The sequence below is a fragment of the Microcaecilia unicolor genome, chromosome 6 (genome assembly GCF_901765095.1).
Source record: "Microcaecilia unicolor chromosome 6, aMicUni1.1, whole genome shotgun sequence".
Classification (NCBI taxonomy): domain Eukaryota; kingdom Metazoa; phylum Chordata; class Amphibia; order Gymnophiona; family Siphonopidae; genus Microcaecilia; species Microcaecilia unicolor.
Window position 1 is genome coordinate 72,382,337 of NC_044036.1, and position 13,765 is coordinate 72,396,101.

General features: G+C 41.9%; 1 protein-coding gene across 4 annotated transcripts in view; it reads right to left on the reverse strand.

Moving 5' to 3' along the window:
- Positions 1-4,650: 4,650 nt before the first annotated feature.
- The window catches only part of GFI1 (growth factor independent 1 transcriptional repressor), a 31,002-nt gene continuing 21,887 nt past the window's right edge, over positions 4,651-13,765 (reverse strand). For all 4 annotated transcript variants that reach the window (XM_030207311.1, XM_030207313.1, XM_030207312.1 and 1 more), the window contains one exon: positions 4,651-5,278. In XM_030207311.1, the coding sequence (XP_030063171.1) occupies positions 5,100-5,278 (179 nt within the window). In that variant the 3' untranslated portion in view covers positions 4,651-5,099. The remainder of the gene's footprint in view (positions 5,279-13,765) is intronic.

A 13,765-nucleotide genomic window follows, 5' to 3' on the forward strand; every position in this document is an offset into this window, starting at 1 on the left:
CCCCCCCCCCCATCCCTTCAGTACAAAAAAATAACTACAAATACAGCCTTGTAACTTCATCTCCATCCCATCCATAAAATCTTCACCTATAGGGCTAGACTGTACAATGGCTAAGTCTAAGCCTTCTCCTCCTAGTTGTATACAAGAATCCCTGACACATTTTATTCACTCAGAGACCCGACACGGCCTTGTTTCGGCATTTGCTCGTACATTTGTTAGGCTCCTGTGTCATCTTAGTTGCCCTTGGCCTTCTCTGTTCCGGTTTCTTTCTAACTGAGAAGATAACAGTAGTCTTAATGCTTTTATTCATTTGCTACTGGTAAAACATGCCCCTTTAACAATATTGACACTAAGTCTAAAGGCACCACCTGTAGTATCTCAGGTTTGTCAATATTTAACCTTAAGCAATTCCGCTGCAGCCAGCCATTCAGTGCTTTCTTGAAATCCTGCAATGTCCACAGTACTTCATCCACTAATTATTAAAAAGTACAAAAATTCCACATAATCAGCATGTAAATAAGTTTGAATCAAATGAGCTAGTGGACTAAAATACAGACACTAAAGGATTAGGTAGAGTGGGGAGCCCTGTGGGACTCCTTTGTCTAAAGGCATCACTTCTGAATATTTAACACCACACTTAAAGGTTCTGTTTTCAAAAAGATTTTTAAACTGAACTAGGGACTTCCTTCCAACACCATTTCCTCAGATTAATCAATAAAATGTCATGACTAAGGGGAGAAGTTATCAACATGGACTACGTTAAGATAGGCTATTTTGCACAGGTTCCATTTTGTGCAATGAGACCCTGTGCTAAAATATCATGACTTATGGTAAAATAAACGGTAGTCCACATTGATAACTTCCCCCCGAAGTGTTTTGAAAACTGCCATTAAGGTCTAATAATTTTTTTAAACACCCTTATCTAAACTTATCTGCATGTCATCTAACAGCCATTAGAATGGTCTCTGTGATAAAAGCCAGTCGAAATCCAAACTGAGCCCAATTCTGTCCAAATAAGCTGAAAGTTGCACTGTGACACAACATCTTTGCTACCACCACAAGATTTGAAATTGGTCAATAATTATTTCTAGCTGATGCTGGCAAAAATGCTCAAATTAAGATTTGTTTCTTTCTAATGGTGCCGTTTGATCACAAGGGGAGAAGCAGTTTTGCAAAGTGTAGAGAAAAAAGAGCAGAATATTCCTCTGTCTGGGTCGGTCTCTCCTCTCTCTCCTGCACAGATTTTAACACTACTCAAAATCAGGGCCGCCGAGAGACTGGGCTGGGCCCGGGGCAAGGCCGTCCCTGGGGCCCCACCCTCGCTGCTGCTGCCCCTCCTGAGGTCGTCGTCGTCGTCGCCGGCCCCCTCCGTCCACCACCGGGCCGGGCCCCCATGAATTCAAATCATAGCGCCTCACCTCAACCTCGCTCCATGTTAAAGAAGCGCAGCAGCGTCAGTCTGCAGATCGCCTCCCTTCGGGCCTTCCCTCCCTGTGTCCCACCCTCGCGCCCGGCCCAGTGGTGGACGGAGGGGAGCGGGTGGAGGGGACTGCGGCGCCAGGCCCCCCTTGGAGGCCCAGGTCCGGGGAATTTTGTCCCCCCTGCTCCCCTCTCGGCGGCCCTGCTCAAAATGAACATAATCGGTTCAGTTTTGCATTTTGCAATGTGCATTTCTTCTGTTGTAATAACACTGGTATTATCAAGTGAAATTTTCAATACATTGTTTTGGGGTTTTTTAATGCCTAAAATGATATCCTCTTTTCATGGTATAAGGGTTCACGTTACTGTCTTCAAATATTTGGAAATTCAAGTTTCCAAATATTTGGAGAAGATATTTTTCTATCAGTGGAGTCGCAAACTAAATAAAAAAAAATGTTACTTATCAAGGAATTTATCCATTGGCAAGCTGTGGTTTTCCTCTTCATAACAAAGCTTAGTTTATAACAAATTGAACTTTCCCCCCCCCCCCCCCCCCCCCCCCCCCCAAGTAATGCTGCAGTGCAATTATTTCACTGGCCCACAAGCATTTCAGATGTAGTAGGGTCAATGATGCTTAGTTTGACACTGTCATTGTCTCTTTAAGTTCAGCTCTGAGCTAATATTCTTTCATTCTGTTTTGTTGGTTTACAAATAGTTTTTGAACATCCCATATTGTCACTTCTTACAGAAAGGTGGGTATGAGAAATGGGAAATCAATGTTCTCATCCTGCTCTTCCCTCTGAAGATCCTTCTGACCTCAGGTACAAAATTCAGATTGTAAGCCCTCTGGGAGTCAGAAGACCTCCTGTAGCTGAATGCTGTTCAAATGTAGACATTTGAGTTACTGAATCTAAACAAGATGGTACAGAGTCTCTTCAAAACTTTATTAATTTAAAACATAGTTAGTCCAATAAATATATTCCAGGAAAGATAATACACTCTATAAAGTCTAATGAAGTTGTATTTACAATCTGTTCAAAAACAAAACATCACAGTTTTGTTCTTTCAATATATATACAGGATTACTTAAGGCAAAGTCCGCTGGCAGTCCATGCATAATGAGGCCACCAACCAACATGGCTGATCATATCTGAAGAAGAGTGTAATAAACACATCAAATGGAGCTCTTTTGTTGTTTTCCTCTTTCTATGTCTACTGTATTCAGACCTGCAAAATACATGATCATTTGGGGCAGGGAGAAACCTTATCCACTTTTCATTGATTTAGGTAGCTCTACGGTCATGCTCTTTGCCCATATAGTTCTGCGCTGAGGTTTTCATAGATTTTAACTGTTTCAGCGGGCATCTGTACTAATCTTCCCACTTCCCTCATTCTAAATTCCCTATGCTACACACACAAATGTGCCCAGAAAGACAATGAGGAGGAGGAGATTTTGAAAGTATTGCTACAAAGCCCTGAACAAAAAAAACACAAATTCCTGGAAGCAGCTAAAATATAGCTTAGAAATTGTTTCCATCCCATAAATAATATAAGTATTTTAAGTTAAACACAAATCATATACACATTTGAGGGGGTAATTTAAAAGGCATTTCCATAGATAAACCAGTGCATTGTGTGTAGAAATAGCCAATGGACTATGTACACATATAACCCTATTTTAAAAAGGGTGCAGAAGTCGGAATCGAGACTCCAGGGCAGGACGTCTCAAGTTTTGCCAGTATTTCAGAACAGAACCTGCCAACGTACAGCTTGTTATAAAATACAGGAGACATGGACGTTTATGCACCTGGGACCTATGGCTTAAACGTCCATTTTAGAAAAATAAATGTTGACGATGACAATGGACGTTTATGCACATACTTTAGAAAATATGCATGTAAGAAAAGCAAGGAAATTTATGTTTATTAAATAACAGGTCATTTTCCTTTCCGAAAACTGGGGTAACATGCAAATACTTGCCTCACAATTTAGGTGATCTGTTCATACGAGCCAGCTCTGTGGGTGCCAGTGGGTGCTGAGCACAACTAATATTGAGCAAACTCCTTCATTGTGTCTAGGGAAGGGCAAATTGCATTATATTGGTTTTACCAATTATTTTGAAATGGGCCCATTATAAAATTACCTTCCCTACCACGGGACTCCATCTAAGATTCTTGTTAATAAGCTGATTAAAAATGGGGACTTGGTCAATTGGATATTAAGCTGACTCTTCCTTCTGCATGATGTATAGCGTGACGCATGCTCCCACACCGAGTACAGGATGTGTGGTAATATTTCCACACGCCTCTATATAAGACATAGGGGCTCTTTTTCAAAAAAGCAAAAAAGTTTAAAAAGTGGCATAAACCAGCAGACGGACGTTTTTCTTACCAAAGCATCCAATTGCTGGTTGTCAGCAGTGCATCCAAATCTCAAGGGGCGTTCCTATGACTTGGACGTTTTTCAGCCATAATGGATCACAAGAAAAATACCCAGAACTGAAACTAAGACGTTTTGGTCTAGACCTGTTTTAATAATGACTAAGCCATAAGAAAGTACCCTAACTGACCAGATGACCACTGGAGGAATAAAGGAATGACTCCCCTTACTCCTCCTGTGGGCTCTGACCCCCTCCCACCCTCCAAAGATGTGAAAGAAACAGTATATACCAGTCCCATATGTTATAGCTGGTTCTATTAGAGCAGCAAGCAGGTCCCTGGAGTAGCCTAGTGGTCAATGCAGTGCACTGTGGAGAAGGGGACTCAGGCCAATAATCCACTCTAATTGTTACACTTGTGGTGGAAAGTGTGAGCCCTCCAAAACTCACCAAAAATCTACTGTACCCAGATATAGGTGACACCTGCATCCATAAGGGCTATTGTAGTGGTGTACAGTTGGGTACAGTAGGTTTTTGGTGGGTTTTGAAGGGCTCCCCATACAATATAAGAGGTAATAGTGAGATGTGCACCTGGGAGCTTTTAGGTGAAGTCCACTACAGTGCCCCCTAGGGTGCCCCACTGCTCTGCTGGGATGTCTGTGTGGCCAGTCTACTAAGAACGTTGGCTCCTTCTACATCCTAATGGCTTGATTTTGTGCATTTTTCAATTGGACTTTTTTTTTTCAAAAACAGACAAAGATAAATGCACAAAGCGTAAAAACATCTAGCAAATGGCCATTTTTGAAAGAAAAAAAAAGATAGAAGTTTTGCTGTTTCAAAAATCCCTATCTGGATGCTTTTAGCAAAATGTCCAAAGTCGGACTTAGACATCATATCAAAAATGTTCCACATAGTCTCTTTTTTTGTGGAATGTTAAGCCTTAGGTTTCAAGGAATTCATTGTGAATGCTTCTCATACTAAAGTCCTTGCAGTTCACTTCTAAGCGGGTTCTGGTTCAGCTTGCCCTTTCCTAATGGCTATAGAGAGATGTCAACCTATTCAGTGAGGATCTGTAACACTTTTGGGTAATGTCTTAAGATGACCAAAAAGAGGCCTGAGCAAGAGAGACTGGAAGATAAATTAGCTATTCTTTGAATGGGGCTGGGTAGATTTCCTTAGTGGTTGCTTTTTTCTTCATTCATATGACAGTGACAATGACCAGAACATCAGCAGAAGTTGGGCCATTCCAGGTGCTCGTGTTTCCTGTTTACTCATGGCAAGGAAAGGACAGCGTCTTCCCTACTCATTTGAGTCCATGCTGTGTTTCCCGATGTCTTCTCAGATCCACTTTTCTCTGGAAGCCCTTGCCACACAGATCACAGCCAAAGGGCTTGAAGCCAGTGTGTTTGCGGCTGTGTGTAATCAGGTTGGAGCTCTGACTGAAGGCCTTGCCGCATACCTGGCACTTGTGCGGCTTCTCACCTGCAGGAGAATGGAAAGGAGAGAATGAGCAAAGATGGAATTCTCATCTAGAAAATTGTAAAAACCTTTAAAACTTCAGTTTTGTCAAGTAAACAGGAGGAATCAGTGGCTCTCTGGATGCAACAGGTATCTGCAAACTTTTATTTAGATATGAATTTAGCTCATGTCTTTTCAGTAATAGCTCAAGTCATGTTACTTTTAGGTACAGTAGGAATTTTCCATCTGTGGACAGCTGAGGCAATGAAGGTTTAAGTAACCTTGTGCAAGATCACATGGAGCAGCAGTGGGATTTGAACCCTGGCTTCTCTGGTTGTCAGCTCGCAGCTGTATTAGGCCAGTCCTTTTCAAAAGAAGTGTCATATAGGATACTTCAAATCGCTAAAATGATATCACAGAAAGAAGACGGCAGGCTACAATACCTGGAAAAGCTAAAAGCAGCTGGTAAAGTAGTCAGGCAAGCAAAAATGTAAATAGAAGAAATAGCCAGTAAGGCAAAATTTGGAGACAAGACATTCTTTAGATCTATAAATGATAGGAAGAAGGGCAAAAGTGGTATTTGAGGCTCAAAGGTGGAGGGCAACAATACGTAGAAGCTGATCAGGATAAAGCAGAACTGCTCAACAAATATTTCTGTTCTGTGTTCACAGATGAAGGGCCAGCAGTAGGACCGCAGAAGACAAATTCTAGTAAGAAAAGATGTGTGGTAGACCTTGACCAAAGTTTAGAAGATAATGTTCATAAGAAGCTGGCTAAACTAAAGGTAGATAAAGTGATGGGGCTGGATGGGATACATCTGAGGGTACTGAAGGAACTGAGGGAAGTTCTAGCAGCTCCACTGGCTGACCTTTTCAATGCTTCTCTAGAGTCAGGAGTGGTTCCGGAGGACTGGAGAAGGGTAAATGTGGTCCCTCTCCACAAAATCGGAAGTAAGGAGGAGGTTGGAAACTACAGGCTGGTTAGTCTTACCTCAGTGGTGAGTAAATTAATAGAAAAACTTCTAAAACAGAGGATAGAGAGGTTTCTGGAAACAAATGGATTTCAAGACCAAGGTAGCATGGTTTTACAAGAGGAAGGTCTTGTCAGACTAATCTGATTAACTTCTTTCACTGGGTGACCAAACAGTTTGATTTAGGGGGACCACTAGATATGGTGTACGTAGATTTCAGTGAAGCCTTTGACACAGTTCCGCATAGGTGACTCATAAATAAATTGAATGCCCTCAGTCTGGACCGAAAAATCACTAACTGGGTCAGAAACTGGTTACATGGAAGAAGACAGAGGTTGATGGTAAATGGAGTTCACTCAGAAGAAAAGGATGTTACCAGTGGTGTACCATAAGGGTCTGTCCTGGGCCCAGTTCTTTTTAACATCTTTGTGAGTGATATTGCAGAAGGGCTGTTGAGTAAAATTTGCCTCTTTGTGGAAGATACAAGACTCTAATAGGGTAGACACTCCTGCTGGTGTGGATAGCATGAGGAGAGATCAAGCTAAGATAGAATGGTCCAAAAATTGGCAACTAAAATTTAATGCTATAAAATGCAGGGTCATGCATTTGGGCTATAAAAACCCGAGGGAACAGTACCATTTAAGAGGAGAAGTACTTCTGCGCTTGAAAGAAGAGCAAGACTTGGGAATGATTGTTTCTGAACATCTTAAGGTGGCTAAACAGATAGAAAGGGTGAAGGCCAAAGTCAGAAGGATTCTTGGGTGCATGGGGAGAGAAATGGACATCAGGAAAAGGAGGTGATAGTGCCTCTGTATAAGTCTCTGGTGAGATCCTGTTTAGAGTAAGTACTGTGTGCAACTCTGGAGACTGCTTTGTTTTAATTTTATTATTTAGTAGCTTCATTGTGTGCTCCATAGTCCTAGTATTATTGGAAAGAGTAAACAAGTGATTCACATCTACCCATTCCACTCATAAGTACATAAGTAATGCCATACTGGGAAAAGACCAAGGGTCCATCGAGCCCAGCATCCTGTCCACGACAGCGGCCAATCCAGGCCAAGGGCACCTGGCAAGCTTCCCAAACGTACAAACATTCTATACATGTTATTCCTGGAATTTTGGAGTTTTCCAAGTCCGTTTAGTAGCGGTTTATGGACTTGTCCTTTAGGAAACCGTCCAACCCCTTTTTAAACTCTGCTAAGCTAACCGCCTTCACCACTTTCTCCGGCAACGAATTCCAGAGTTTAATTACACGTTGGGTGAAGAAAAATTTTCTCCGATTTGTTTTAAATTTACTACACTGTAGTTTCATTGCATGCCCCCTAGTCCTAGTATTTTTGGAAAGCGTGAACAGACGCTTCACATCCACCTGTTCCACTCCACTCATTATTTTATATACCTCTATCATGTCTCCCCTCAGCCGTCTCTTCTCCAAGCTGTATAGCCCTAGCCTCCTTAGTCTTTCTTCATAGGGAAGTCGTCCCATCCCCGCTATCATTTTAGTCGCCCTTCGCTGCACCTTTTCCAATTCTACTATATCTTTCTTGAGATGCGGCGACCAGAATTGAACACAATACTCAAGGTGCGGTCGCACCATGGAGCGATACAACGGCATTATAACATACTCACACCTGTTTTCCATACCTTTCCTGATAATACCCAACATTCTATTCGCTTTCTTAGCCGCAGCAGCACACTGAGCAGAAGGTTTCAGTGTGTTATCGACGACAACACCCAGATCCCTTTCTTGGTCTGTAACTCCTAACATGGAACCTTGCATGACGTAGCTATAATTCGGGTTCTTTTTTCCCACATGCATCACCTTGCACTTGCTCACATTAAACATCATCTGCCATTTAGCCGCCCAGTCTCCCAGTATTTTATAGACCTCTATCATATCTTCCCTCAGCTGTCTCTTCTCCAAGCTGAAGAACTCTAGGGGCCCTTTTACTAAGCTGTGTAAGCATCTACGTGTGCCCAACATGCACCAAAATGGCATTACCACCCGACTACCGCGTGGCTATTGTGGTAATTTCATTTTTGGCGCACGTCTGAAAAATATTTTTATTTTCGGGCGTGCGTAATGGACGTGCGCCAGGTGTCATTTGATGCATGTAGGTCATTACCGCCTGGATTCTTTACCACTAGGTCAATGGCTGGTGGTAGGGTCTCAGACCCCAAATAGACACGCAGCAATTTTGATTTTGCCGAACATCCATTTTCGCAAACAAAAAGGCTTTTTTTTGTAGGTGCACTGAAAAATAATTCTGCATGTGCCCAAAACACATGTCTACACTACTGCAGGACATTTTTCAGGGCACCTTAGTAAAATGACCCCCTACTCACTTTAGCCTTTCCTTGTAGGGGGTGGGGATTTGCTGTGTTGACTGGCCCATCTCATTTAGCAAGGCTGCATTGCCCTCAGCACATAGACCCCAGACAGAGGGCAAGCTACTTACATTAAATGTTCAGGTAAAACCTGGCTCAGATGTTAAATACTGTTCCCATATATTGCTCCTGCAATATGTGGATCACATTTTTTATTCAGTTACCAACATGTAAAAAAAGCTTTTTGGCTTTTGGGCTACAAATCATACAAATGATTAAATAGAAGAAATGAAAGGAAGGCAGCTGGATATTTTGTGTCTCTGTCCTGGTTCTTTAATTTATTTTTATTTATCTATTTATTAGTATTTGCTAAAAATAATTTTGTATTCCAGATCTCTACAGAGATTTATTGGTTAAAAAAAATCAGTAAAACCCCATGCATAGAATTAAATGATTGGATTTAAAATTTTGCTTTGAAGCCCCATTGTCCTTCCATTCATTAGTACTGAGCGTTTCATATTATAACCATCTAATGAAACCAGACCTACCTCTCTCCTTTGCATTATAAGAAACTATAGATGGGCCACAGATAACATGACATTATTTGAATGCTGGGATGAAGCTGTAAATATTTAGACTGAGAACTGGAGCCTGGGACCTGAAACCCTCTGTTTAATCTGCACACTGCTATTGTCAACGCATCTCATGCAACTACGGATCAGTGGTGCAGGTCTGGGCCCAAATCACCTGCTGCTGCAAGAGGCCCTTTAAATTGAGGTCAGACTGATACAATACGCTTATAGAAAAGCCCTTCTGGATACATACAGGACAGATCACGTTAAAGCAACACTGATTGGATTGCTCGGATTCACTTATTAAGCAGATGCTGGTAATGAATTCAAGCTCAAATATCCCCTCTCTCCACAGGTATTGTTTAGACTCCATTTTTTTAATACAGTCTGTGCTGTGGTGATGGAGTTACTGCTAGGTCAGGTTCTGCACAAACATGAACGGAAAGGCAAGTCACACACAAATATTGTGCAACAAAGAAAGATGGATTAAAAAATGTCATCCCTTCAAATTTGATTTCCTAAGCTAATTTCAGATAGCAGAAGAACACAGGTTGGTTACATGTGATAAGAGACTCTGCTAATATGGGAGCACATAAGAAAGTTCATAGGAAGTCGATTAATTAATCAGTATCAAATACTGTATGAAACTGTGCCATACCGAGAACTCTTTGATCATGTTATAAAAGGGGAAATCTTCATCTGAATCACTTTGAATTAAAGACACAGAAATAGCATGTCTCTTCCATATACTCTGTCACAAAGTGGAGGTACTGCAGGAAAGCTATTACATTATATTACCATAGAGTTATGCTCTCCTTAACGCCTTAAAATAGGTTCAGAGTGGATTATATTTGAGAATATGATCAGTTAGAACAACTGGGAGTTTACAGTCATAAATGAAATACAATTATATATAATTGAGTCCAATTAATCTAAGCTCTAATTTCTGAGAAAAAATTCAGTTAGACTAAGCACAGATTTCTCAATTGCTTACCTACAGAACCTCAGTAAGACAAATAATAAAAAAATTATGATTAGTCTAACCTGAGAGCACATATTTTCTAAACGAAATTGCCTTCAGAGATTTACAGAAAGGCACTGTGAAGAAACAATGTTTTAAGTCTGACAATGTATTGGATATTTCCCTGCATTATGTCTTGACGTGTATTTCTCCTATTTGGCCAGCAGATGGTGTTTCTTTGTTGTAAGCTGTTACAGAAAAAAAATTAATGTTTTTTCTTTAGTTTTAGTACACAAACAGGAAGCAAGAAGCAGTATATGTTTGAAATTTTTTTGTTCTGGGCTCTGATTGGCCCAGGAGCTCATTTTCATTTGGACAGTACTAGCTTTTGCTCCAGTCTTAGCCAGGGGCATAGCTATGTGGGGCCACGGGGGCATGGGCCCCCCAGATTTGGCCCTGGCCCCCCTGCCACAGACCCTTTTGACCCCCCTTCCCCCCACCACCAACCCTCCCCCACCGCCGCCGGCAGGTACCTCTGCTGGCAGGGGTCGCCAACCCCCGCCAGTCGAAGTCCTCTTCAGCACCGGTCTCTGGGCCGGCGCGTTGCTGATCTGGAAGGATTCCATTTCTGTGTGAGTCATCCTGACGTCCTGCACGTTCCTACATGCAGCCTGCACGTAGGAATGTAGGAACATGCAGGACGCCAGGAGGACACTGAAACAGAATCCTTCCAGATCAGCAACACGCCGGACCAGAGACTGGCGCTGAAGAGGACTTTGGCTGGCAAGGGTTGGGGACCCCCACCAGCACAGGTACCTGACGGCAGGGGAGGGTTGGCGGCAGCGGGGTCAAAAGTGGCGGGGGCGGCGGTACTTGGGGGGGGCGGCTAAAATGTGCCCCCTCACCTTGGGCTCTGGACTCCCCTCCTGCTGAAGTCTGGCTACACCCCTGGTCTTAGCCAGGAAGAAGAGAGAGAGAGAGAGAGATCTCTTTGCTAAGGCCCTGTAAACAGTTACATTTGATAACTTGTGTGCAGCTATATGTCCTGATCTTCCCAGGTACTGTTTAGACAGTATACAAATGTTTAGTTAGTTTTCTAATTGATCCATTATTCAGTTCCTTGTTACTGTTTGCTGATTGCAGATTTTCTGTCCACTGTTCAATATTTATAAGAATAAACACAATTGTTTGTTCTCCCTGCTTGTCTGGACTGATTAAGAATCCTGGTGGTTTGTGTGTTGGGTCTGTGAATGCTTTTTGGGAACTGTGGGACCACTGAGAACGTGGTCTCCAGTAACCTAGAAATCACTGGGGATAATTTGAGAGTGGGAGACCTGCCCAGAGGCAGTTGTGACCCAGTCGGTGGGAGGAGGGTGCTAGTGTAGAGCATGAGTGGCAGGTGCAGGCAGACCTGAGCTGTACTGAAGATAGACCCTCTAAGTGGCCATGGGGTAACCCCAGGCAGGTGGCTAAGCGTTTTGTGACAGGCACATAGGAGCCCTTTTATTTAAAGGGTTACGTGCGGCAAATTGGAACTACCATTGGCCTAATGCGGCCACTGGTGGTAGTTCTGCCCCCAGCACGCAGCATTTCTGGCACAACTGGAAATTTTGGTTAATTTTTACCACAGGGGTTTACCTGGCATTATAGCGCTGCCCTGTTACCACAGGGTTAGTGCAAAAGTCCTTACTGCCACCTCAATGGGCGACGGTAAGGGCTCCCTCCAAAATGGCCACACAGCAAGTGCATACTTATCACACAGCCATTTCATTTTTCTTCACTTTTACCCGCTGCGGTAAAAGGGGCCTCAGTGCATGGCAAATCCAGGCGCTGCCACCATCACAGGTCCCCTTTTACTGCAACATAGTTAAAGGACCCCTTAATGAGATAAGGAATTACCAAGGGTGGAAAAGAATTCCAGATTTTTGTGACCTGGTAAGAGAATAAAGCTGTGAAATTTCTCTTTCAACATAATCCTTTATGCCGAAGGCCTCTGTGTACACCAATATATATCGAGACTTCTGTCAAAATAGTTTCTCACTTATTAAAATAGCATAACATACACAATGAATTTGGTGTACTATATAAAGTACATTTTATTGATTTTCGCCTTTAATCCAAATGAATATTTTTTAAAGTATCAATTTTTTGATGGAATCTATTTAGAAGGAGCCTGTTACCAGACTAATACAGCCTTACTTTCCAGATAGAAAAGAGGCCTTCAGGGGTTTGTCATGTCTGACTTTACCTGTAAATAATATTGGGGCCAAGTCCATAATATTTTATCACCAGTGGCTGTGACTACCTGTGGAATATTTCCATTTCACATATGCCTTAATTTGAATGGAAAAGATGCCTGATACTTCGGTTAAGAGAAAGAAGTTTCTCATGAGATATTATTGTGCCACCTTTGTTCAGCACAACAGGTGATATTTCAAGAACACAATAACCAGCAATTGTCTGCTTTGAATTTTTGGTCACCTGCATTCTTTTTTGCCTCAATCCAACACTTCACTCACTGATTGCCCAGCTTGACCATTTCTGTCAAAAAAATTCTCAATGCGCGGCCAATGGTGATCTCTGAAATAACCTTACTGAGAAAGGATGAAAAAACCCCACTAAAATTCCACACTGTAAATACTGAAAAATAGTGGGGAGGCTCAAAATATACACTACTGCTGTTGCTCAACAATCTATGATACCCAACCAATTATTCATCAGTATAGCTTTCCAATATTATTAATATTTTTTAATTATGAAAGGGAGAAAAAGACCTCAATGGGCCCAGTGCACTTTTTTTCTAAAATGGCTGTAGTGCAAGTCACATGGCCCCCCTGATTAGAATCATTAGTCAGAAAACTCCCATAATTATGCTTCCAATGTGAGAAAAATTCCTATTAAATGTGCTTAACTGTGTCATTTAATTCAAGTTCATGTACATTGTTGATTGCTGAAATGATACTCTTATAAGAAAAAGAGGGAAGAGAAATGGGACTTGATATACTGCCTTTCTGAGGTTTTTTTCCAACTACATTCAAAGTGGTTTACATACATTCAGGTACTTATTTTGTACCAGGAGCCCAGAGTCACAGGGAGCTGCAGTGGGAATTGAACTCAGTTTCCTAGGATCAAAGTCCACTGCACTAACCACTAGGCTACTCCTCCATTCCAAGAGGAGGCAAAAGGGCAGAACTTATCTTCGGATAAAATCCCATCCCAACGGAGATCTCTGTTTCACCAACAGCTTCTTCAGGGGATATAACTCTGCAGTCCAATGGCTTCGCATTGCTTCCTTCCCTATAAAGTAACCCTTCCTAAGTTGCCCCTTTAAAGGCAGACTGGATGCAAAACAGAGCAGAATGCAGTCTTCCTGATGTCCTCCTAATGTTGTACAACACAAATTGAACACATTTAGTAGGAATTTTTCTCACATTGGAAGCATAATTATGAGAGTTTTTTTGACTGATGAGTATAATCAGGGGTCATGTGACTTGCACTACAGCCATTTTAGATAAACGTTTACTGGATCTGCTGAGGTCCTTTTCTCCTTTTCATAATTAAAAAATATTAATAATATTGGAAATCTATACTAATGAATAATCGTGGAGTGTTGAACAATAGTAGTAGTGTATATTTTGAGTGTCTTCACTATTTTTCAGTATTTACAGAGTGGATCTATG